Below are 27,498 nucleotides of genomic sequence, written 5' to 3' on the forward strand. Positions count from 1 at the left end.
AGATAGAGGTAAATATACAGAAATAGTGGTAAACATTGAGATAGAAAAATATATATAGAGAGAAAACTAAAGAAATATGCATATTTATATATTGTTAAAAATAATATATAAATGTATGTATACATGTATAATATGTTATATAAAATATTATATGTATTTACATACAAAAAAACTAGCCAGAGGTGGTGGCGGGTACCTGTAGTCCCAGCTACTTGGGAGGCTGAGGCAGGAGAATGGCGTGAACCCGGGAGGCGGAGCTTGCAGTGAGCCAAGATCTGGCCATTGCACTCCAGCCTGGGCGACAGAGCAAGACTCCGTCTCAAAAAAAAAAAAAAATTATGTGTATTTCTAGCTTTCCTTTTCTCTTTATATATTCTATCTGTCTGTCTATCCATACCATTGCCACAATAACGCCATGTAGCAAATATGCCAAACTCAGTGGCTTAGCACAATAATCATCGACGAATTCTTACAAGTGCATAGGTTTGCTAGGCTGTTCTGCTGATCTAAACCAAGCTCATCTCATCTTGGTTGGGCTTGGCCACATGTCAGGCAGCTGCTGGGTTAGCTGGGAGGGGGACTGCCTGGTCAAAGTGCCTGGGTCCGAATAAATCAGCTCCACTACACACAGGGTTTCATCCTCCTGCAGGCTAGCCTAGATTTGTTCTAATGACAATGACAGAAAGCGAAGAGCATATCAGGCCACTTGAGGCCTCTATTCAGAATGGAGCCCTGTGAGTTCTTTTTGTATTTAAAAAAAAAAAAAAAAAAAGGCTGGGGGAATAAACGGCGCCTCTTAATCGAAGGAGCTTTGAATTATCACGAATGAGTTTCACTTCTGGGAAATTTGCAGTGAGCCCACTCTGCCTTGTCTGACTCACAAATGCAACTATGAACCCTGAATCTGAGGACTTTGAAAAATAAGCAATAGCAAGTCAGTTGGAGGAGGAAATTGGAAAGTGAAGCACTGTGAATTCACAGTAAGTTTCTTATTTATTTTTCCTCAATTATCCCCTGGCCTGTACTCACAAATAATCAGAAATGCACAACTGTACACCAGGTGAGGACAGAGAGAAAGGGGGACTCTCTGTGGTCAGAGAGCCCTGGTTTTCTCTTTTTCGTCCTTTTCCATTCTGCAGCCCCCTGGCAATCTGAGTGGCAGTGGCAGCAGCTATGGTGAGCCAGGAGCCTAAAACTCTTAGGAAAGGGATCCTTCTCTCTGACCAGGGAAGCTGTGGCCCTGAGAGAGAATCCTGGTGGTTTTTGTTCTCTCTATATCCTCTCACTACTTGGCCCTGGAGTCAGACACAATGGTGGGAAATGCAGTGTACTAAAGCCACACCTGTCCGGCCAGAGGACTGGAGGGGACTAGAAAGAACTAGAAAGTATTGCAGAGCGTGCAGAGGGAGGAAGATTAAGAAAGAAACATCATGCAATGATATCTGGATTCCTGGGGCTCACCCACTAGCTGTGCATGCATAAACACAACCCCAAACAGCTCCAAATCCAAAGGCCTTGCAAACCGAAGTAGGAGTAGGCACGGCCCAGGTCCCAGAATGGCCACTGGGTGGCGCACACACGGGACGGGTCTGACAAGCACTGCAAAGGCTGGAAAACGGAACCAAGGGGAACTGCCCACCAAACACAAGTAGGAACTTGTAATCCCTAACTGGGTCAGTAGCCTGCTAACAACAACAACAAAAAAAACCTCCACATTCTGTGTAATATTTAAACAATGCCCAGAGCTCTATAACATGATATTCAAAGTGTACCGGATTTAATCCGAAATTACTCCGCATGTGGAGAACGAGGAAAATCTTAGCGTCTCCAAACGGAAAAGCCAAACAACAGATGCTAATCCTGACATGACACAGGTGTTGGAATAACAAAGACTTTAAAGGCGCTATTGTGACCATAGGAAGAAATGGAAAGAGAGGAGGAGAGAAAGTAAATAGATAGGAGAGATACAAATAGAGAAACAGAAAAAGAGATGAATAGAGATAGGCAGATAGAGAGAGAGAAATATAGAGATATGAAGAGAGAGACTAAGAAACAGGAGCACCAAAGCAAAATAGAGGAGACTGAGCTGTAAGAGGGAGCTATAGAAGAAAAATGTAAAGGGATGAACAGCAACGGGACAGAGAAAAAATAAATATGGACATAAAGACAGAGATGGAAGAACACAGTGATAGAAAGCAATGCAGGAGATAGAGAAATAGAATAGTAGAGACAGAAATATAGCCAGTGCACATGAAAGCTATAAAGCAATTCATGGTAGTTGTCTAAATTCAATATATCATTAGGGTTGCATAATGCTAATATTCTCATTTTAACAGTTCTCCTAAATTTATTGGTTGTAATACTTCCACAAAAGAACTTTCATTCGGCCGGGCACAGTGGCTCACGCCTGTAATCCCAGCACTTTGGAAGGCCAAGGTGGGTGGGTCACTTGAAGTCAGGAGTTCAAGACCAGCCTGGCCGACATGGTGAAACCCTGTCTCTATTAAAAATATAAAAATTAACTGGGCGCGATGGCATGTGCCTGTAGTCCCAGCTACTTGGGAAGCTGAGGCAGGAGAATAGCTTGAACCCGGGGGGCAGAGATTTCAGTGAGCTGAGATTGTGTCACTGCACTCCAGTCTGGGCCACAGAGGAAGACGCCAAAAAAAAAAAAAAAAAAAAAAGAACTTTCATTCTTAAGCTCTGTGGTATTCTGAAAAGTAGTTTGTACAGAACTGGCTATGTAAATGTTTGATTTTTTCCTTTTCTGTTTTCAGAATGAGGTAGTGTCTTAGAAACCTCCAGAGGAGACTTTATTTTGCTATACCATGTTTTTCTGTTTTTTCTTTTTTTTATATATTATACTTTAAGTTCCAGGGTACATGTGCACAATGTGCAGGTTTGTTACATATGTATACATGTGCCATGTTGGTGTGCTGCACCCATTAACTCGTCATTTACATTAGGTATATCTCCTAATTCTATCCCTCCCTCCTCCCCCCATCCCATGACAGGTCCGGTATGTGATGTTCCCCTTCCTGTGTCCAAGTGTTCTCATTGTTCAGTTCCCACCTATGAGTAAGAAAATGTGGTGTTTGGTTTTTTGACCTTGCGATAGTTTGCTGAGAATGATGGTTTCCAGCTTCATCCATGTCCCTACAAAGGACATGAATCCATCCTTTTTTATGGCTGCATAGTTTTCCGTGGTGTATATGTGCCACAGTTTCTTAATCCAGTCTATCATTGATGGACATGTGGGTTGGTTCCAAGTCTTTGCTATTGTGAATAGTGCCGCAATAAACATGCATGTGCATGTGTCTTTATAGCAGCATGATTTATAATCCTTTGAGTATATACCCAGTAATGAGATGGCCGGGACAAATGGTATTTCTAGTTCTAGATTCTTGAGGAATCACTATGCTATGGTTTTCAAGATTTTGTGTAGGTGTTATTCTTTTGGTGCTTACAATGTCCTACCGATGGTTAGTGAGAGCCACGGCCATTGTTTTTCTTTGAGTAGAGTCCAAGGCAAACCAACATGCCTCACCCTCAGTCCTGTTAATAAAGCAGGTTCAAATCTTCTCAGAGTGGCCCTGGGTGGTTGCCTCCAAGTGGACTTGCAAATGTGAAAAGGAAGGTGATTCAGGGCCCTAATCAGAAGCTTCCTGGCAGGACCAGGTCCTGGAAGCAGCGTGGGCTGCTGCAACTCTGAAGAGCAGGTTGTGAGCCTGCTGTGGAACTGCCCTCTCCCAAGGGCCATGGCCAGCTGGCGCCAGGGTTGGCTTTCCCCACATCTGCACTCCCCCTGCTGCAGGCCTGAGCTCTCCACGCCCCTGGCTCTTTCCTGCAGAGGGCCTGCCCTCAGTGGCCAAAGGAGGGCGCTGGAGAACGGACCTGAGCAGAGAGGCAGGAGCTCCTCTGCGGGGTCCTCTCAGGCAACACCTCTTCTGGGAGGAAGGCTTGGGAGTCCCCTGAGACAGATCCTCAGTCACTTCTCTCTGCCTGTGTCTTAGAAAGACCAGCTCCTCCTACTGTCTTCTGTGCTAGGGATCACTTCCTTGTTGAGTGGCACCTGAATTTTGAGAGGTTCCTCTGCTCCTCTTCATCTGATCCCTTTCCTTCCAAGGCCCCGCAGAGGAAGGCATGCGGTGGGCCCTAGCCCTGGTTCTAGCTCTCCTGTCTCCTGGTGAGTGTGCTGCCTACAGAGAGGCTCATGGGTTTTGTTTTGTTCTTTTCTTCTTTTGCAAGGGGTGCCATACTAAGAAATGCCTCATTATATTTTGTGTTGGTTCCATTGCAGCCAGTCAGAAATCTTCCAACTTGGAAGGGAAAACGAAGTCAATCACCGGGCCTACTGGGTCACCTGCTGAAATCACCTGTGATCTTCCTGGAGTCAGTACCTTATACATCCACTGGTACCTACACCAGGAGGGGAAGGCCCCACAGCGTCTTCTATACTATGAACCCTACTACTTCACAGTTGTGTTGGAATCAGGAATCAGTCCAGGAAAGTATGACACTGCAAGCACAAGGAAGAGCTGGAATTTGAGACTGCAAAATCTAATTGAAAATGATTCTGGGATCTATTACTGTGCCACCTGGGACAGGCACCATGATTCAGACCTGCCCTACACCACACTAAAAATCTGCCTGTGGTTGCTTCTGGTACACAAGATAGACCAGCCAACTCTTATTTCCTGCCCTGAATTTACTGTATTCTGTACAAAGAGAAACACAGCTTAACTCCTGCTCTCCCCCCTAATATCACACTGCCCTGGGCAGCAGCTGCATCCTGTTCCCCACTCTCCCCCAGGACTTTCCCGAAGACCAAGTTGCCATCTCCAGGCCTCAGCTCAGCAGCCTGGCTGAGGTCTCCTAGGACATGGGGGAGGCCCACTCACTCTGCTTCCTAGGACAGACAGGTACACCTAGAGTCCAACTGTGAAGCAAGATATTTTGGACAGCAAATGGGAAGGGTGTTTATACTGAATCATGTATCCAATCATGGTCCAGAGATCACAGCTGAGAGTGGCACTTATTCCTTATGTCCATAACAATATATGCAATACTATAATGACCACCAAAACGCTAGGCCTACATATGCAGTTGAACATTCTCACCCTCTGCCCTCCCTTTTATCCTCGCCCTCCTTTCTTACTTCCATGCTTACTTTTATTATTTTTCTCTCCCTCCCTCCCTTCTTCCTTTCCTTCCATCTTCTCTCCCTCCCCCGCTCTTCCTTCCTTCCATCCATTCTCCGTTTCTTTCCTTCCTTCCTCCCTTGCTTTTCTCTCTGTTTCTTTCCTTTTTGGGCACATAATCAGACTACTTTTTCCACAAAACCATTTGAAATAATTTTCCTCTATTTGTTCATGCCAACATTGATACAGGTACTTTAAATGTTCAGTCTTCATTTTTATATTTTGGAAATTTGTTGTGTTACTTTGTTTTGTTTCATATTTGTTTTGTATATACAAAACATTTACATGGAACTGAAGTCAAAATTATAGAAGATGCATTTGAAGATTTTAGCATCCATTGTAGAGTTCTCGTTCCTCTTTTCTCCCTCACCCCATAGGTAAAAATATTTTTATGAGTTTTCTTGAACTTTTAAACTTTGTTTGTCATAGCACAGTATGTATCAATTCTATTTAAATGACATATTTATATTTTTTGTTCCTATATTTGGTTTTTATACATTTTAATCAATCTCTTATTTTCCTGTGTCTGGATTTTGTGTCTGACTTCTAAAGGTGCACGTACTTCATAAGTATGCACAAAGAAATCCATATCATGTATTTGAATGTTTTTATGCATTGATTATTTAATGATGGCATCATTGATCTATCAGGAATTTTTATACAATAATTACTGTATTAGTAATAATAATACTGGCCAGGCCTGGTGGCTCATCCTGTAATCCCAGCATTTGGGTAGTCCGGTTGTTAGGATCACTTGAGGCCAGGAGATTGCGACCAGCCTAGCCAACATGGTGAAACCCTGTCTCTACTAAAAATACAAAAAATTAACTGGCTGTAGTGGTGCACACATGCGACCCCAGCTACTTTGCATGCTGAGGCAGGAGAATCTCTTGAGCCTGGAAGTTAAAGATTTCAGTGAGCTAAGATCACACTACTGCTATCAAGTTTGGGCAACAGAGTGAGACACTGTCTCAAAAAAGTTAATAATAATAATAATAATATTGATGGTAAATATGGGTACTGACATTCTGGTAGTTAATTTACTAAGTACATTACTTTCTATTTTATTTAATCTATACAGAAACTTCATTAAAGGTTTAAAGTACTGTTGAATTTAACATTAGAAATTCGGGGGTTAATTAACATTTCCTAAGTCGTATACTTTAACTTGATAATGATTGGAATCCAAGCTCTGCGATTATGAAAATGAGATTTGTGAATTCAGTTTGCATTCCCCCATCCTTAGGAGTACTTGCATTTTTTACAACATTATGGGTCATTTACAGTTCTTCTTTTGTGAATTGCCTTGTCACACTCTTGACCTATTTTCCTTTTGGAAGATTAATTTTTTCTCGTTGGTATGAAAGACTTAATATGCACCATTTTAGATAAACTGACCCTTTATCAAATGTGTTGAAATATATCTTCTCCTATGTTATTATTTTATTTGACAACTTTTGGCGAATTGCACTTTGAAAAAAAAAATCTATCCATTTTTCTGGGGTCTCTATTTTGACATCAGGCTTAGAGAGGCCAGTCTCACCTAGAATTTGTATGCAATTCATCATAGTTTAAATCTAATGATTTTTTTTATTATAACTTAATTACTACTTGTGACTGCTAAGGTAGAAATGTAACAATATTTGTTTCCATATGGTAGTTCAATACCCAAAAGAGAACTTATTAAATAATTGGCTATTTCCTTGTGGATATTAACATATAACTTTATCACATGAGAAAATATTACATACATGTGGTTCTCTTTCTGGATTTTCCACTGTGTTCCATGAATCTTGTCATTCTAGTGCCGGTATTGCCCTCTCTTCAGCACTGTAGCTTTGTAGTTCTTTTCACATTCTGATGAGGTTTCTCTCATTATATTTTTGTTTTAAGAATTTTCTGTGCATTCTAGTGTGATCTCAATTCTCTCCCTTCCCATTTTTAAACAGTGGGACTTCTGTCCAACAAGACTTTTTCATGCTCCAAGGCAGGCAAGCTCCCCGGCTTCACAAGAACCCTGAGAACTCAGCTTTCAGAGCTGCTCCTATGGAAGCCTCACGTCCTGCACGTGTGGTCCAGTGGCAGAGGGAGACCAACCAGAGCCCCCTCCCTTTCTCATTTCCAGCTGTGATGACAACAGAAACTAAACTCTCTGAGCTGGGCCAACACCACAACCGAGAGGGACATTGTTCTACATTTCATTACTCATATTTCAAACTTGTGTCTTCTTATAGAGGAGGTGAAAATCTGTGTATGCCCTAGTGAATTTTCACAATTATATTACTGTACTTGTTTTGTCCCCTATATTTCCATCTGTGAATCCAGGTGCACTGCAGATCTCAGTCTGCTTTCTGAGGACAGGGCTAACAAATAAAATATACAATGACAGATAATTTGGAAGTTCAGGTAAATAACAAGTTTTTAGTTTAAGTATATTCCAAATATTGCATGACATGGCACCCTGAACTACTTTAAAAAACAAACAAGGCCGGNAAATCTAATTGAAAATGATTCTGGGGTCTATTACTGTGCCAACTGGGACAGGCACAGTGATTCAGACCTGCTGAACACCACACTGAAAATCTGCCGTGTGGCTGCTTCTAGTACACAAGACAGAACCACCCCCTCTCACTTCCTGCCACCCAATTTACTGTACGCTGAACAAGAGAAACACAGCTTAACTCCTGATCTCCCCTACAGGATTACACTCCCCTGGCAGCAGCTGCCCCCTGTTCCCCACCCTCCCCCAGGACTTCCCTGAAGACCAAGCTGCCATCTCAGCTAAGCCTTAGCGAAGCAGCCTGGCTGAGAGCAAGGTTCTTTAGTTCTCCTAGGACGTGGGGGAGGCCCACTCACTCTGCTGCCTAGGACAGACAGGTACACCTAGGGTCCAGCTGTGAAGCAAGATATTTTGGACAGCAAATGGGAAGGGTATTTATACTGAATCGTGTATCCCATGATCCAGAGATCACAGCCGAGAGTGGTGCTTATTCCTTATGTCTATAACAATATAAGCAATGCCATAATTACCACTAAAACACCAGGCCTAGATATGCAGGTGAACATTCTCTCCCTCTGCCCTCCCTTTTATTCTCTCTCTCTTCTTTCTTACTTCTTTGCTTGCTTTTATTATTTTTCTCACTCTCCCTTCCTCCTTCCATCCCGCCATCCCTCCCTCCCTCCCTCATTCCTTCCTTCCCTCCCTTCCTCCCTTTTTCCTTCCATCCATTCTCCTTCCTTTTTTTCTTTCCTTTCTTCTTTGCTTTTATCTCTCTTTCTTTCCTTTTTGGGTACATAATCAGACTACTTTTTCCACAAAATCATATGAAATAATTTTTCTCTATTTGTTCATGCCAACATTGATACAGCTACTTTAATTGTTCAGTTTTCATTTTTATATTTTGGAAGTTTATTGTATTACTTTGTTTTGTTTCGTCTTTGTTTTGTATATATAAAACATTTACATGGAGCTGAAGTTAAAATTATAAAAGAAGATTCATTTGAAGATTTTAACTTCCATTGTAGATTCCTCGTTCCTCTTTTCTCCCTCACCCTATAGGTAACAATATTTTTATCAGTTCATTTGAGTCTTTTCACTCTGTTTTTCATAGCGGAGTATGTATTGTTTCTATTTCAATGCCGTATTTATGTTTTCGTTCTGATATTCGATTTGGGTTTTTATACATTTTAATCAATCTTTTATTTTCGCGTGTCTGGATTTTGTGTCTGACTTCTACAGGTGCACATACCTCATAAGTGTGCATAAAGAAATCTATATCATGTATTTGAATGTTTTGATGCATTGATTTTTTAATGATGGCATCATTGATCTATCAGGAATTTTTATACAATAATTACTGTGTTAGTAATAATAATACTGGCCAGGCCCGGTGGCTCATCCTGTAATCCCAGCATTTGGGTAGTCCGGTTGTTAGGATCACTTGAGGCCAGGAGATTGCGACCAGTTTAGCCAACATGGTGCTGGCACCAGCTGCACCCTGTTCTCTACCCCACCCTCATGAGTTACCTAAAGTCTAAACTACAATCTCCCAGCTGTGTCAGCCATGCAGCCTGGCTGACAGCGAAGTTCTTTCAGCTCTTCTAGGGGCTGATGGAGACCCATTTCTTCTGCTTCCTAAGATAGACAAGTTCCTCATGGACTGATCTGTAGAGGGATACATTTAGGAAACTCTATAGGAAGACCAGCTGCTCTCAAGCATTTATCCAATTATTGTCTATAGATCATGGCTGAAATAGTGCTTATTCACTGCTCAGGATAAATATTGGAATAACAACTTTGCACTTCAATAAGACACCTAACATGTATCAGATCTGCTATCTTTTGGACAAACTGATATTTTCATTGACATATCAAATCATAGTACTATTGGTCTGCATGAGAATGGGTAAAAAAGTGATTGTTATAGATATGCCAATCTACGAGTTGTATCACAGGTTTTGAACCATCGCAAGCATCCCTGCTGTAATGTGAGCATCTGAAGGATCTGACGCTTGCCTTGCAGCAGAATTCACTCCATCTCTCCTCTGGATATTAGACTGATAATTTGGATCAGGTCTCAGCATGGGCCATTGAGGAAGACTACAGCCCTGCTGAGCGATGGAAGGATTATCCACTCAAGGGGTTCACACGTCCTGGCCGACATGGAGAATATGACTAGAAGTAGATTTGGAGGGTGCTTGGTGGTGGATTATGGAATGTAAGCCTGAAGAAGCAGAGTTTAATTCTACAGAGGTATTTTCATAATTTATTGCCCTGACAGGGCTCCTGGTGTTGGTCCTTAGACACTCCTGGGATGGCTCCATGGAAACATGCAGGAAACCTTGGTCACATGACATGATACGGAGATGTCAGAGTTGCCTGAACGGAGTTATGGAGGAAGGCATGAAAAGACTTCGAGAGGTAGGCATGCTAGAGTGGACTTTCCCACTAAACCTGAGAACTCACTGGATAACTGTATTCCCTGCGAGAACCCAGAGAACCCTCTGAATTAGGAAGACAAGGCATGTTCTGAAATAGGAGGCATCAGCATTCTTGAGAGTCTCGGTGGACGCTGTGCCCTGTGGGGATGACTATAGGAGATGCTGTTAAGGAATTAGCTCCCTAGAGTCAATGGAAATGATGTGATTTCAAAATAAGAGTCCAAATGGGCAGAATTAGTGTGAGAAGACGTAAAGCCAGAAAAGCAGCCAAGGAGCTCTGTTCAACAGAAATCTGGGGTGACAACTAATAAACCACAGTGTTCCTAGGGGTAAGGAAATTGGGCTACCACAATGGTATTCCACGTATATTTTCCATATATACATGTATATACATATCTCATCTATATATGTAATTGGAACATATTAAGAGAAGATGAATGAAAGAATGATGTCAGCTCCTCCCATTCTCCAACTCAGAGTCCTTTGAATGAAGGGGAAGGCAGATTGTCTTGAGGGAGAACCTTGTAATGTTCTAGCAAGTATATATGGTAGTGATTCTCTGAGCCGTTTCCCGCAAAAGATGGAAGACCAATTACCTGAGAAATTTATACACCTAGGGAAGGGGAATAACCAGGTCTTTCAAGGCTGTTGGAGACAGCATCTGAGCTAACTTTGATACCAAGAAACCCATATTGTCAACGTGGTCCCCCATTAGAGTGAGGACGCATAGAAGCTCCCACTCTAATGTTAGTTTTAAAGGCCCAAGTCTATCTAAAAGTGCAATCCCATAGGTGGATGGACTGACTGTGGTGTCTACGCTGTGTCTGAGAACATCAGAGTGGATGTGATGAATGGACATAAAACAAGGAGGCTGCCCTCCACTCCTGGATAGTCCAGGCAGGCTACATTCCTTTATTCCATTTGGAACCCGTATGGCTTATTCTCTTTCACTGACTGGAGCTCACACTCTGGCTATCGTAACCTGTCTTAAATCTTTTTCTCTTGAAAATGTCTTGACTTTGAGGCAGGTCTTAGAAAATGACTCTTCCTGTCTCAAAATGCAGTCCTTCATTCTAATTGGTGAATTGGAAGCACATGGCTGGTGTAAAGAATAAGAAAGTAATTAGGAAACAACAGGAGAAGAAAGCAGGTAAGCAACACTTACTGTGAATAATTAATTTCTGTTTAGAAAATATCACAGCTGATGTGTCAAAGGCCCTGGTATGCAGGAATGAGATGAAACAAATGTGGTCATGAGGAAGAGGTTTCTGAATAATGACAGAGAAGCTTGAGAAATCCAGAGTCCAGAATACTGAAGGGGAGCAGTACTGGGTTCATGTGTATCTGGTTTATTGTCTATTGGTTCCTCTTTCTTCCAGAACCCTAAACCTTGAATCAGCCTGGCTCCTAGAAGAGTGTTTCTCAAAGTGAACTCCATGGACCACCTGAATCAGAAGCACATGAGGCTTTTAATAATAATAATAATAAAGTACAGGTTCTCGGAAGCACCCAACACAATAAGACAGAATCTTGGAATGAAGGGTGAAAAGGTGCATTTTAAAATAACCTCCAGAGCTGATTCTTATTCAAACTGACTTTTGAAAACTGCTGCGCTGGTGGCAAGAAATCAAGGGACTGTCCTGAGCCTGACACATGAAGGTATTCTGGAAAGCTGCTCACGGGCTCCCTCGCAGCTCACCAAATCCGCCTCACTCTAATCTCTCCCAACCCCTCAAACTGCTGCTTTGACAGATTCTCACACTTTTGCACGATAATCCCACAACCGCAGTTCCTTCTGGCTTCCTGTGACCTCAGGCAAGAAAAGGTTGTGTGCTAAATGAATCTGCTTTAACTTGCTCTCCTTCCTCGGGGATCACACCTTTTTAAGAAAGCCTGTCCCTTACTTTGAAGCATAAAAACAGTATGGCGATTCCTCAAGGATCTAGAACTAGATTACCATATGACCCAGCCATCCCATTACTGGGTATATACCCAAAGGATTATAAATTATGCTGCTATAAAGACACATGCACACGTATGTTTATTGCGGCACTATTCACAATAGCAAAGACTTGGAATCAACCCAAATGTCCATCAGTGACAGACTGGATTAAGAAAATGTGGCACATATACACCATGGAATACTATGCAGCCATAAAAAAGGATGAGTTTGTGTCCTTTGTAGGGACCTGGATGCAGCTGGAAACCATCATTCTTAGCAAACTATCACAAGAACAGAAAACCAAACACCGCATGTTCTCACTCATAGGTGGGAACTGAACAATGAGATCACTTGGACTCGGGAAGGGGAACATCACACACCGGGGCCTATCATGGGGAGGAGGGAGGGGGGAGGGATTGCATTGGGAGTTATACCTGATGTAAATGACGAGTTGATGGGTGCAGCACACCAACATGGCACAAGTATACATATGTAACAAACCTGCACGTTATGCACATGTACCCTACAACTTAAAGTATAATAATAATAAATAAATTTAAAAAAAAAAAAAGTTGACTTAAAAGTGACAAGAAATTAAATTAGGGATCTACAGAAGAGACACATCAATTATAGCAACAGGGGTAAGGGAATAAATTCTACTTGATACGAACGTGACAGGCATTTCTCTATTCTCAATCATCTAATGAGAGTTGAGATTGTTTCCCTATTTTAAACTTAGTTATTGTTGTAAAGAACACTATGAGCACAATTGGATTAATCATACTATTGATTCATGAAGCACTATAAGCATAAAGCACTATAATCATTTATCTAAATGTATGTCACTTTTATGTTTCTTATTTGAGTCTACTACATGTTGGTTATTTATTTAATGAGTCAACAAATACCTAAGACTCCTTCACTTAACTCAAGAACAAAAGCATTATAATTAATCTACATGCTCCTCTATATTAAGAAATCAACTAAAGAAGTACTAATGAATGATCATCTCTCAAGATTTGTCCAGTTTCCTGTTTTTTCACTCAAGGAACAGTCACACATCCTGTTCTGTTGGAGATGGGACCTTGGTGGCTTTGTGGAAAGTGAAATGAAACTAGATAAAACCTTCTTGCTCCCTAGCTTGTCTTACTTATTTGAGGTCAAACATAATCCACTTATTGGGCCATCTGCAGGATTTCCTCCTTTGCTCATCCAAGTTCATTTTCCACCTAACTCTGCCTTAAAAGTCTGACCGCCCTGGGCTGCGTGGATGGTCTTCCCTATCCTGCAGGTGTTGTTTGGGGGTCGAAAATGGAAACACCAGCAGGCAGCCGGGAAATAGGAGAGTGGGGTCAGCGTTCCCTCCCTGAAAAGGGGCCTTAAGTTGGCTGCATCCTCCCCCATTGGCCAATATACAGTGCGATTTGCCCCACAGCCAGACCTGATGTCCAGGATTCAAGAGGTGTGGGTAGGAGTGGCCATTCTCTTCTATATCGGTTAGCTCACTGAAAAAAGTTGTTTCTTTTTCCCCAAGACCTTTGAGCTACAGGCTTGAAAATCCTAGTGCTCAAGGAAGACATACAAGCCCAATAAGCTTCCTTGAGCACTCAAATCACTAACATTTTCTTTAGCTCAGCATAGTAGTCAGTAGGAAACAGAAGAAAAGATAAGATTTTGTGTTTTAAAAGAAGCAAAAGTTATTAAAGAAGAGGAAAGAAAAAATAGTCAAGCAGAACCCCTTCCAGGCCTTTCTAACCAACAAATTTTACATATTGTCTCTAGGTGCTCAATAATATGCAAGGATATGTTTAATATTATAAAACATGAATTGTTTTTTTAAGTAAATTTTAAAGTAAAATTCAAAAGTAATGTGTTTTCTATTAGACCATTTCAAAAGTACAGAAATGACACATATAAAAATACTCATGAGCGCAACGTCTGGAGATAAGCATTTCAAAGTCTGTGCCCTTTTTTCTCTACCCCAGGCTGCCTCTTGTGAACCCCTTCACAGGACTGAAAGCAAAAAGCACCCGAGACAAAACAGTCGACATGGATTTCCAGGTGGGTACAGCAACTTCTAGAATTGTGGCTTCTATAAGATGACTCCTGGGCAGTAGACATTACTTTTTCCATAGTATTTGTATGTGTGGGGAGTTTGACAACAGATGCTATGGTGTATGAAAATATTCCTTTCCAAGATTTCCTTAGATTTTATTCAGATTTTATGTTAACTAGATAATATAATGTTGATTCTATTATTCAGAGTCATTGTTTTTCACCCACCTCAGGTAGAAAATGAGTTGAACCCAAATCATCAGAATATTCAGGGCATCCATCCATACAACCCCCTGACCCATTAGGTAAAATGAACCCCTCAATAATAATGAAAGTATCAATCTCAATTCAATAGATATTCATTGAGGCCCTACTATATGCAGTGCAGTATATTCTAATAAGATGCTGTCAGCATTTCTGTGAATCCAAAATGTAAACCATTTAATTGGCAAATATTAACTTAGAGCTGGTTTGCCTCTGGCTAGTTTTCCTTTGGTGTGGCCAAAATGTTCCTGGTGAAGCTCACCTTAGCCAAAAGGAGAAGGGCAGGAGGAGTAAAGGACTATAAATTTCGACTTGTTTTTCCCCCATAATGGTCATCTGCACTACACACAAGGTCACTGTCCTTTCCCGCTGTGTGTGAGTCAAAGGTCTTAGGGAACCATGACCAAAAGCTTAGAATTAAATTAATCTGGGATGACCTCTTTTTTTTTTTTTTTTTTTGAAACAGAGTCTTGCTCTGTCACCCAAGCTGGAGTGCAGTGGTGCAATCTCGGCTCACTGCAAGCTCCGCCTCCCCAGTTCACGCCATTCTCCTGCCTCGGCCTCCCAAGTAGCTGGGACTACAGGTGCCCACCACCATGCCCGGCTAATTTTTTTTTTTTTTGTAGTTTTAGAGAGACTGGGTTTCACCATATTAGCCAGGATGGTCTCGATTTCATGACCTCGTGATCCGCCCACCTCGGCCTCCCAAAGTGCTGTGATTACAGGCGTGAGCCACCATGGGATGACCTCTTATAAGAGTTTCTTCATACGTAGCTATTCTCTCTATAAAATGTAATAGCCACACTATCATAGATGTAGGCTAAGCCCTAGATATATAAAGATGTGTGTATTGGCCAGCCAGGCATGGTGGCTCACGCCTGTAATCTCAGCACTTCGTGAGGCCGAGGCGGGTGGATCACAAGGTCAGGAGTTCGAGACCAGCCTGGCCAACATGGTGAAACCTCATCTCTACTAAAGATACAAAAAATTAGCCGGGCGTGGTAGCGCGTGCCTGTAATCCCAGCTACTTGAGAGGCTGAGACAAGAGAATCGCTTGAACCTGGCAGGCGGAGGTTGCAGTGAGCCGAGATCACATCATTGCATTCCAGCTTGGGCAACAAGAGCGGAACTCCATCTCAAAAAAACAAAACAAAACAAAACAAAAGATGTGTGTGTGTTTTCTTGTATACACAGTCATGTGCTGAATAATAATGTTTCAGTCAAAGATGGACAAATTATAATGAAACTGCCCTATACTCGTGTAGCATTTTTCTTTTATATTATATTTTTACTATACCTTTTCTATGCTGTGTTTAAATACACAAATACTTATCAGTGTTACAATCGCGTATAGCATTCAGTACAGCAACATGCTGTGCAGGTTTGCAGCCTAGGAGCAATAAACTCTACCATATATCCTAGGTGTGTAGTAGGCTATATCATGTAAGTGTGTGTTAAGGGCACTCTACAATATCTGCACAACAAGGACATCGCCAAAGGATGCATTTCTTAGGATGTATTCCTGTCGTTAAGGGACACATGACTATATATGTGTGCTTGCTGTTTTTTTTGTTGTTGTTGTATCTAGTTTTTTTTCTTGTCAGATAACACTGGGCTGTCACAATATGCCAAGCACTGGGCCAAATCCTTTATATGCAGCATGTCAGGAGTTCTCGCAGCCACCCATATGGTAACCACAGGACCTTTGCCTCACAGGTAAGGAAATGGGGCTAGAGAAACCCAAGTTCTTGCCACACAGCTTATCTGTGGTAAGCAGAGGCCCATTTGGACCTATGTACTTCTGATATGACAGGCCCAGGTCTTGACCACTTTGTACATTATATGTATACTCAGATAATTATTGAGCTGTTGAAAAATCAAAGTATCAGAGAAATTTGAGAAGATGAGACTAAGAATCATTCATCTCTCAACTCTTTCCCAGTGGAAATCTACTTTTCTCTATTTTATATTTGTAAGATCACATTTCAAGAAAGGGTTTCATGGCAAAAACATAAATTAAACAACACCATCAGCATAATAAATTACAAAGCCTGAGTTGAACTAGAAGTAACGAAAATTCATGAGAGATTTACAGTCATGAGTTATATTCAAGTTGAGGACTGTCATTTTAGTGGTGAATGGCAGCCCAGTAGCAGAAAGTGGTTAAACAGAAGCAACCTCGGGCCTTTGCAGAGCATATGGGCCTTGTAATTTCTGCTGTGCATAATGCCTGGCTCAGAGTAGTCTATCAAAAACTCATGGTTGGATGACCAGGCACGGTGGCTCACGCCTGTAATCCCAGCACTTTGGAAGGCTGAGGCGGGCAGATCACGAGGTCAGGAGGAGATTGAGACCATCCTGGCCAACATGGTGAAACCCTGTCTCTATTAAAAATACAAAAAAATTAGCTGGGTGTGGTGGCATGCACCTGTAGTCCCAGCTACTCAGGAAGCTGAGGCAGGAGAATCCCTTGAACCCAGGAGGTGGAGGTTGCAGAAAATGAATTTTTCCTCAAACCCCAATCCAAAGTGGACTTTGACTTAGACTTGATTAGTGGAAGTGTTTACGAATTTTGTACAAAATCCAACATCACCACTCAAGGCATGCATGTGATAGACTTGTCATTGTGGTCTGCCCTGCTCACGGTTAGATCATGCTGCATTTGTTACATGTTAATCTCCAGAAAAATGAATACCATTTAAGGTCATATCCATTTTTTAATCAAGAGAGATAGGAAGATCAGAGAAAACTTATGTAATGCATATTGACTAGTACAAAAGAATCACACTAAAAATGTGTATATATTATGCCAGAGAAACAATGTAGTGAGTAGGAGAGGTTGAACCAGATAAATAAACATGGGTGACCTAGAAAAGCTGTTGGTGGGAGAGTAGAACCCTGAAAAAGATGAGGCTGGTCACTTGTATAGACTTCTGCAAAGCTTCTGCTTTGAGAAAATATAGAATTTGGCAACTCCACATAGAGTCACCACATGAATGTTTAGCTAGAAGGCTGTTTACAAGCACACTGGTGGTAACTATGGCTTCCCAATTCATAATTATAAACAAAGACTTAATAAACATTTATTGAATGGGATGGCTCTAACTGTCTGCTACTGTGCACATCCCACAAGGCACAATAGTAGGTAGCTATGTCCTGTTTCTCTACATTGTGAATGGTGAGGGTGGATGTAGACGTTTTGGGTATCCTATCCACCTCAAATTTGCCCGATGGAATGCCGGATTCCTTTTTGACAGTGCCGTCATAAAAAATGCACACCAGGAACTGTATGACTTCACCAGGTCTTTCTCGATACCAATATATAGATGTTTCAGAAATGGTTACTCCAGACACCACACATTCCAGGCGGGCTGTTTTTGACAGCATTTTAGTACTGGAAATTTGAGGTTGCTCTAGGTGACCTGCACCATATACACACACTGGGGGGAAAAATGGGAGGGAGTAAATAAACCAAGAATTTGGAATTTGTAAAAATATGTAACAATAGAGAATATCAGTCCAAAGTGACTGGGGGAGCAAAACTACTTACGAGCCCCAAGGACTGCCAGTGTTGACGCGTGGAGCAGTGACAGCATGTCTGCAGGCACTGTGCTCTCTGCCAGGGCAGCCTGGAATCACCGCAAAGAAGCGTTAGACCCCTGTGGCTTGGCTGAGTCCACCAAGTCAAACTTCCCATGGGTGTGGGTGACATGGGGCCTCTTGCATCATTGTAAAGCAGTGTTCTCACCACCTGTTAGCACTTCCAGTCTGTGTAAAGATAGTCCTACGAGGTCTGAGGCCTGAAATCAGACCACATAGTTTAGACAACCACCTCAGACCACACGTCGGCCACCACAGCAAGTTGTCAGGCTGGTGTCGTTGGTTGTCGGGGCTGTGACATGCAGCCTTGTCTTCTGAGAGCTTGTCTTCAACCAGCTGGAGAGATGTTGATCCGTCAAGCTGCTTAGCTCTGCTCCGCTACCCACACAGCCTGCAGCGCGGGGCCCTTCTGGTCACCTTCATGGAGCTGGGCCCTCCATGCCAGTTTGTTTGCTTCTGTTGAAGATTCAGGTTCCTGTCCCCTCCCTCAGCTACCTGAATAATGTACGTCTCCTGAATCCCTGCTTCTCCTCGATGACAGTTTCCTACTATCTGTTGTTCTTTCTCTAACCCAAGACATTTAATCTGTCCCAAGGTATTTTTACAAACTGCTGTCCCCCAATGCACCCCTGAAAAGCTGCTGTGCTCCAGATTTCCATTCTTAATTTACACACTGGGAGCTGCGGCTCACTGCCACTGCCCAGCATCGCAAGAGAGTATCAAAACCTTATATCACTGTCCTGGGGAAAGAGCAAAGGTCAAATTATGTTTTCTACCAAATGCATGTCATTTTTGCACCATCATAAAGTAAAAAACATCTTAAGTCGGACCTTAGTTAAATCAAAAACTGTCTCTACCCATATCCAGCTAACTCTGGGACATTTTCAAGTACGTCTGACACGGGATCTCAAACCAAGTCTGCTCATAGCTAGAGTGAACTCATTCCCTTCTCCCAACCCTTATCTTCTTCCGAGTTCCGTGTATGACATGACTACCCCTAGGACATAATGTGACCTTGCCCCAGCTCACCAGCAGCAATGCACCCACATTGCCCAGGCCGGGAACCTGAGTATCAGCCTCAATTCTCCCCTCTAACTAATTCACCACACTCCAATTCCTGAGGATTCTACGTCCTAAACATTTCCTGGCTCACCACTGCCTCCACCTCACGCACTTCCGTGCGTCCCATCTTGGCCCCTCCCACCCACCTTCCCCATGGCCACTAGACTGACCTGGTCATTTTCCTGCTCTAAATTCCTCCCTCGCTCTACCTTGCCTCTGAAGATGAAGCCCAGAGTTCTTAGGATAAGAGGCTCTCTGTGATGTGGCCAGTGCCTCCCTGTCCTTCCATCTTCATTCAGTCACTCTCTGCCTAGAATTCCACGACCCACTTCTGTGGATTGACTTGCAGTTTTTTGTGTTTGGACTGCTTTCTAATCCACTTTCCCTGGCTAATTCCTATTTATCCTTTTGGGCTCAGCCCCAGGCAGTCTTCCCCAGGAAGCTTCCCTTACCCAGTAAGTCCGGGATGGAGATGCTTCAAATTGCTTTCTCTTAGCGCCGCCTAGTGTCTTCCTCTCTCCTAGCACCTCCTGCCCAAGCCTTGGCCTGTTTACCCATTTCTCTCTCATTCTGAACTCCAGTTAGAGTTCGCAAGGGAGTAAGATCATGTCCTGTTTATCTCTCTATTCGCAGGTGTTTGTTGAATAGATGAAAGGGTGGAATGAGGGAATGGACGGCCATTGTAGTATTTTTTGTCATTCTGATGTTAATGAAACATTACCATTTAAAATACAGTTTTTAAAGAGTTACCAAGCAATGGACACTTAGTGAATGCCTTTAATGTGTCAAGCACTTTGTAGCCATTATGATATTTAATCCCACAAATTTAGTATAATCTTCACAAGGCCCTACTCAAAGCAGGTCAGGTAATAGGTCAAGATTTAACAGCTTGTTGGTGACAGATTTAAGATTAATTCTGTCGGGCTGCAAAGCCTGAGCTCTTTGAATAGTTCTCTCTGCCTCTGTTTTCTCATCTATCGAATGAGAATAAAATCACAGCCTAACTTACCGGATGTTGCAAAGAATAAACGTTAGCCCAGGTAGAGTGTTTAGGGCAGTGCCTGACACGGAGCAAGCCCTTGGAAACTGATGGTGATTCCTGTTATACTCTCCCACTCTGTCTTCTGTGACCTTGCCCCAGCTCACCCGCAGCAATGCACCAGTCACGCTCTTGTCTTGATCAGACAGACTAGCTGGGAGGCTCCCCAAAGCAAGTGACGATGAGAGGGAAATAACTTGGGACCATTTCTAAGAAATAAAAGTTGAAAAGTCTGGTGATGATGCCTCTGAAGGTGAGATCACTTAAGAAAGATATAATCTTGGTCTCTAAGCTAGTCTATCACCCTGGAGGTTGAGGCTGAAACCAAGTGGTATAATTCAGAGGGAGATCAATTTTGGACATTGCTGTTTTCTCTGTTTTGGAGATGAGGAAACTGATGGCTAGGAAATTTAAGACCTTGCTCAAGGTCACAGCATTCATGAAGAGTAGAAGAGTAGAGCAGGTGTTGGTGAGGAGTGAAGGTGGAGGTTTCTGGTGGTGAAGGTTCACTGTAGCGGCAGAGTCTCCTCTTGAGGAAATGAAAGATTTTGTTCTGTAAGGAGGTGACTGGGGAGCTTGCTCCTCCATTTGGCCACTCTCTGATAATCACTATTTCACCAAATTTGCTATTGTTTGGAGTCAAGCACTGAGAGAGGGGGCAGGTAGCAGAGGGGGCATCTCTCTGTGCCCATTCAGTTTTATCAGCACAATTAGAAAAATGAAATGAAGGAGCAACCCCAAAACAGAATGAAAGTTTACTGCTGTACAGCCTCTGTCCTTCTCACACAAGTTGGAAGGCCTTAGCCGTGACCTGAGCCTTCACTGAGGTTGGAGACACTGGGCTGTTTCAGAACCAAGGCGTGGCTTTTTTTCTTTTGCTTTTTTTTTTTTTTTTTTTTTTTGAGACAGAGTTTCACTCTTGTTGCCCAGGCTGCAGTGCAAATGGCACGATCTCGGCTCACCCCAACCTCTATCTCCCGGGTTCAAGCGATTCTCCTGCCTCAGCCTGCCAAGTAGCTGGGACTACAGGCGTGAGTCTCCACGTCTGGCTAATGTTGTATTTTTAGTAGAGATGGAGTTTCTCCATATTGGTCAGGCTGCTGCCAAACTCCCGACCTCAGGTGATCTTCCTGCCTCAGCCTCCCAAAATGCTGGGATTACAGGAGCCACAGTGCCCAGCCTGCAAGGCGTGTCTTAATTATCAATCTCTAGCACAAAAACAGAAGTTGAGAGAGGTGGACAATGAGTGAAGGAATGCGATGGACTGAGTTCCTTCAAAATTGTTTGGACTTTACATTCATTCATCTTTTTTACTAATGTCATCAAGTCACACATAAACTTTCAATCTTCCATTGAAAAGGTGTTTGTTTTTGGTTTTTATTTGTATAACTTTAAGGGGTACAAGTGCAATTTTGTTACATACATGTAATGCATAGTGGTAAAGTCTTGGCTTTTAGTATACCCCACACCTGGATAATATGCATTGTGATGTGAAATTACTTAATTTCCATCTGTACTCCTTCTGCCCCCCACCACCTTTACAAGCCTCCAATGTCTCATTCCATACCCTATGTCCATGTGTACACATTATTTAGCTACCACTTACAAGTGAGAATATCCAGTATTTGTCTTTCTATTGATGAGTTGTTTCACTTTTGATAATGGCCTCCAGTTTCCTCCATGTTTCTGCAAAAAACAGGATTTCATTCTTTTGTATGGATGAGTAGTATTCCATTGTGTGTATATACCACATTTATTATGGATGAATAGTACTCCACTGTGTATATATACCACATTTTCTTTATCTAGTCATCCACTGATGGACATTTAGGTTGATTCCATATTCTTGCTATTATGAACAGTGCCATAATAAATGTATGATGAACGTACTGAGGAGTGCGCAATCTTGTTTCCTATGCTTCTAATTGCTGACTCTATTGCAAAATGGTAACAGTCCCAGGGCCCAGAGCCTGGAAGCTGGAAACAGGGGTAGGCTTCCAGTCTCAGCTTTTCAACCATTTTGGGGTAAATCTCAGCCAGTCCTCCACCCTTGAAATCTCTTCCAAAATATTTGATTTGTGCATTCTTCAGGGGAGATGGTCAGACTCTTAAATGATCAGTCTCTAACAGTACTGTCCAATAGAAATAAATGTGAGTCACCAAGGTGAGTCACACACTTAAATTTTTCTAGTTGCAGCATTAAACAAAGTAAAGAGAAACAGGTAAAATTTGTTTTAATGCTATTGGTTTTAGTCCAAGATACCTAAATATAATCATTTCAACGTTTGATCATTATAAAATTTATTTCATTTTTTAACACTAGATCTTCAAAATGTGATTTTGGACATACAGCCCATCTCAGCTTGGACTATTGTACTTGGTATGTTTCCCATGCTCAATAGCCACATGTGGCTAGTGGCACCCAGATTCAGGTGCACAGATCATCCTGCAAAGGCTTCAGAGACAATGAACGGGAGCATCTTTAAACAGGCCCCTTTCAATGAGATAGATCACTGAATCTGCACAGGCTGAGAGCCTCATCCGTAGTGGGACTGCGGAAGGGACCTCCAGGATAGATGGGGAGGTGAGGGACAGGGGACAGGACTTTTTTGCTTCTATGCCCCAGGGAAAGCCAAGGGACCAAGAGTTAGTGAAAATGCCCAAGGCCTTGTTGGATTTGGAGGAAGAGTCCTTTTTGTGCAGGCCTGGGGTGGCGTGCAGGGCTGCTCAGGTCCCAGGCAGTGCAGTAGTTCATGCCCTCGATGCTTGTCTCCAGCTTCAGCGCTGCCAGGGTACAGCTTCTGCCATCCTTGGCTGTGATTTTATCTACTTTCAAGATGGAATCCCACTGCACATCCAACGTGGACATGGCCAGCTGGTGGAGCCCCTCAGGGACCTGGGCCTTCTGCTGCCGGTACCAGTGGATGTAGCTGATCCTGGTGCAGACCAAGCACTGCAGGATGACCGAGTTTCCCTAGCGCCCCAGGACATGGGCCAGCTGCTCTGGCCTGATGAGCCACCAGCCAGCTGTCAGGGAGACAGCAGTGAGGTAGGGATGACCCCAAGCCTCGCCACCTCTCCACAGGTCCTTAGACTGACCTGGAAACAGGATGGACCAAAGGAAGGCAAGGCGGCCCAGCACGTCTCTGATCCTGACCAGGGGAGAGGAGCCCAGAGTGACCTGTTTCAAACTGTGGACCTGAGCCACACTTTTCTGAGTTATGGTAACAGTCAGCTTAGGGCCTGAACTGCTGTTTCCCTTGTGGTGCAAGGAGGTAACCAATGAGAGAAATGGGGGAGGAAGAAAGAAGTCCCAGAGGAGAGACAGAAATCTGACCACAAGATGAAGGGTGAGATGACCAATAGCTAGAGTTCTAAAAAAGGCTTAAAGAGTGTTGATGGTATAATTAGCGAAACTCTTGGACTGCACTAATTGGTTTATGGTCATTGCTTTATTAAATCCTTAAATAACTCTATAGGATAAATGTTATCTCCAATTTAGAAATGAAGGAGTAAGGCTGTTTTTTAAAGTAGCTTTTCCAAGGCTGTAACACCTAAGGAGAATCAGAGTTGGGACAGAAGCCAGGCCTGACTGGTGACAAACCTCCTGCTTCATGTAACCATCCTATACTCAGAGAACAATGCGTGTGCTGCTTGCTCCAGAGGAAGGGACAAACAAAAAACAGCAATCCCTGACAAAAACCCATGCCCACGTCTGAGCCAGCTTCAGAGCATGGCACCCAGAGGTCCTAGTAGAAGGAGTTTTTCAGTGCCCTAAAATAACATGATAGCTGTGTAGTCTTGGGCAAGTTATTTCACCTGTTTCCCCTCATCTGTAAAGAGGGGTGTCATGGGGCCACGTGGAGAGTAAACAGGAGAATGTGAGCAGAGCACGCAGCACAGTCCCAGCTGCATAGACCATGCTCAGGAAATGTGGGGTGTTGTTATTGCACCTGGAAACTGGATGGGTTCCAGTAAATGATCTCTGGGGTTTGCACAAAGTAAAAATTATAGGGACTAATGCAGTTTTCAAGAACCAGGTGTGTGTGTGTGTGCGTGCGTGTGTGTGTGTGTGTGTGTCCAAAAGAAGAAGGCTAAGCCAAACCAGCAGACAGAGAGGGCCTGGAGGCAGGACTAGCTCATTCTCTGCCAGTGGCATGTCCTTGGAAATGGTGAAGATAGGGCGTTGGGAAGGACACATCTGCCAGAGACTTGGAGAAATAGACCCAGCCTTGACTTCCTACTGAAATGAAGGTCAATTTTCAGCTTTGCTAATGATACCCAGGACCTCCTGAGTAGTCAAAGAGATGGCCATGAGGGGAAGGCTGTGGGCACGGCAAGAAAAGGGGTCTGACTTGGGAAGGGAAGTTGTGAGTCCCTGGGCTCCCACGACCAAACCCAGTTCCTGAGTTTCCCTCCTGTGGCAAAAACTGAAAGTCATGATTCCAGTTTTCAGCATTCTCACATGCAGGGCTTAGGGTTGTGCAGAGTTGGTGAGAAGGTGGTCAAATACAAAGCAAGCAGAACATTTTGACAGAGGTATATTCTGGGGCTATCATTTATACCCTCTGTAGACCTCTAGCCCAGTGGTGGGCTAGACTAATGGAAAAGAAAGTGACAACTATGGTCAGAACATGTCAACACAGGGAAACGACAGGTAGAAAGTGCAAAATACAGACAGTGAGCTATGAAAATGGGCAAATTGTCTTTAATATTTCTCTATTTTTTAGATATTTTTAGCAGTAAGAAAAATATTATTTTGGAGGAGAAAAAATTTATAACCACTACCTTTGTTTTCCATATTCGAATTGGCTATTTATTGTACCTTGTGCTTATAAGGCGCAATATGCACATGAAAACAGGGATATGTTTCACTTTAGTCTCGTCATAACAAATCAAACCATGTTAGAGTCACATCTAAGGTAATATACCAAGTCAACATGGCATTGCATAATGAAGTGCAGTGTAAAGCCTCATCCTGAAGGCTTATCTTGAAAGTAAATTTAATAGGAAAAAAAAAAAAAAACTTCAGTAATGCTTACAGGATACTTACGGCATCACTGATTTATGCACAAGCTTGGTTATTACTATTCTATAATAAATTTGGTTGACTTTTGGACAACCTCATTAGTGAGATTAATTTTTGTAAAGTTTCCACTTTCTAATTTTTTTGTTTGTTTATTTCAATAGTTTGGGGGCAATAGGTAGCTTTTGGTTACATGGATAAGTTATTTTGTGTTGTCAGTGTTCAAAACTATGTTTCTCTTCATTGCTGTTTTAACCGTTTTAATTCAATTGCGATCATTAAAGACTCAAAAGTTGTTAGCAACAGCCAACCATATATTTTGTTTGTTTGTTTGTTTCTTTGAGACAGGGTCTCATTCTTTAGCTCAGGCTGGAGTACAGTGGTGTGATCTCCGCTCATTGCAACTTCCACCTCCTGGGTTCAAGCGATTCTCCTGCCTCAGCCTCCCGACTAGCTGGGATTACAGGTGCGTGCCACCACACCTTGCTAACTTTTGTATTTTTGGTAGAGATGGGGTTTCGCCATGTTGGCCAGACTGGTCTTGAACTCCTGACCTCAGGTGATCTGCCCACTTTGGCCTCCCAAAGTGCTGGGATTACAGGTGTGAACCACTGCACCCAGCCCAACCATAGATTCTAATAGCATCTGCAGTAAACCTGCAGCCACACATTCTGTCTGGTGGCATTTGCTTTCCTTTCCTCTACTTGTCTTCCCAATTAGGTGGGCCTGTGCTCTTCTCCATGTAGCACTTGCAGGTTCTATTTGTCTAAATTAGACACATGTTTAAAATAATAACGGGAAAAATCTTGGGCAAAACGCAGTCAAGATGTAGGTGGGCTTGCCCTCTCAAGCCCTTGGGTGGCTTTTTAAGGATGCTGACCAAGATCCCAGATCTCCAGGGAAAGAGAAATGCGATGCTGAGTGAGGGAGAGGTGTGTCCCCTCATCCCATGTCATCCAGTCACTGCCCAGGTGGAAGCAGACCTCAGCCAGCCTGGGGTATGGCTGCAGTGGTGGGGAAGAGCAGATCCAGGCTGAGGCGGCCCCTGCATGAAGATCCAGCAACTGAGGGCTGGACCTTTAAAGTCACGCATCCTCTGCATCTTCCACGTGATTTATCTGACCCAGGACAGCGCTCTTCTGGCCATCCTAGAATCTGAGAACTCATGTAATCGGACTTTGTCACTTTGTCATGTAGGATAAATTGGGTGTTCACAGGATGACAGTTATTAGTGAAATTCACAAGACTGGGACACCAGAAAGAGGAATGCCACTGAAGGGTTTTGATAAGAAGACTGTGGATAAAATTGAATTTTGTTTCCAATTTACAACTTCATAGCACTGTTTGTTGAATAAAACTTTTTGTTAAATCTATTTTGTGGGAATTAGTAATCCTCTATTTCAGCTTTATCGAGGTATAATTGATAAATAAAATTACATATTCCAGGTATACAACATAATGTTTTGGCAAATGTATACATTGTGAAATGGTTACCACAATCAAGCTAATTAATACAGTCATCATCTCACATCATTACCTTTGGGTTTGTATGGTGAGAACACTTAAGACTGACTCTCAGTAAGCTTCAAGTGTACAATATAGTATTACTAAGTATAGTCACCATGCTGTATTCCAGATGTCCAGAACTTATTCATCATAGAACTGCAGGTTTATATCCTTTGACCAACATCTGCACCTCCCTACCCCTATTTATTTTTGCTATGTTTTGTAATATACATGATGCATTTCTATTCTGGTTCATGGTTCATAGTTATAAATAAGTGTACCTATATATTAGGGGTTTATTCTTCAATAAAATTATGCCTTAATTTGATTATGAAAAACTCTTAATTTTTTTTTAAAGCTGTAGTAATTAACATATTGTGCTCTTGGCACAAGAATACACAACATAGGGACTCAGCCCCATGTGTAAAGTTGAAGTTGTGCACACACAGCCACCCCACCTCTGGCTGTGTCTTTAGAGAAACTGGCAAAAGTACAAGCCAACATGCACAGTGGAGAAGAAGAGAGAGCAGAAGGGGCTGAGTGAGCATATGGAAACTTCACCATCACAAAGGTGGCCTTGAACTGAGAGTTAAGGATGGGTTAGGTCAGTAATTTGGGGAGAAACTGGCTCTCCACTTTAAGATTCCTAACTCCCACCCCACGCACAAAAGGTAGATCAAACAAATACATGTGCAGAAGAAAACCTTCAAGGTATTGAGAGAATAAAAACGAGAATATGTTTATGCTTCAAAGTAAGGGACAGGCTTTCTTTTTTTTTTATTTTTTTTTATTTTTTATTTTTTTAAAATTTATTTATTATTATTATACTTTAAGTTGTAGGGTACATGTGCATAACATGCAG

At 42.6% G+C, this 27,498-nt stretch overlaps 2 gene segments (V, D, J or C); one reads left to right on the forward strand and one right to left on the reverse strand.

Moving 5' to 3' along the window:
• The first annotated feature begins 4,143 nt into the window (after positions 1–4,143).
• Positions 4,144–27,498, forward strand: part of LOC112621335 — a 90,219-nt gene continuing 66,864 nt past the window's right edge. The window contains 3 exon segments of the C gene segment in view: positions 4,144–4,186; positions 4,301–4,607; positions 16,217–16,222. Of these exon segments, the coding sequence occupies positions 4,144–4,186; positions 4,301–4,607; positions 16,217–16,222 (356 nt within the window).
• On the reverse strand, positions 17,462–18,699 carry LOC112621336. The segment is given in 3 exon segments: positions 17,462–17,843; positions 17,954–18,032; positions 18,152–18,699. Coding segments are annotated over 2 exon segments (414 nt in total).

This window comes from Theropithecus gelada, chromosome 3 (assembly GCF_003255815.1).
Source record: "Theropithecus gelada isolate Dixy chromosome 3, Tgel_1.0, whole genome shotgun sequence".
Lineage (NCBI taxonomy): Eukaryota > Metazoa > Chordata > Mammalia > Primates > Cercopithecidae > Theropithecus > Theropithecus gelada.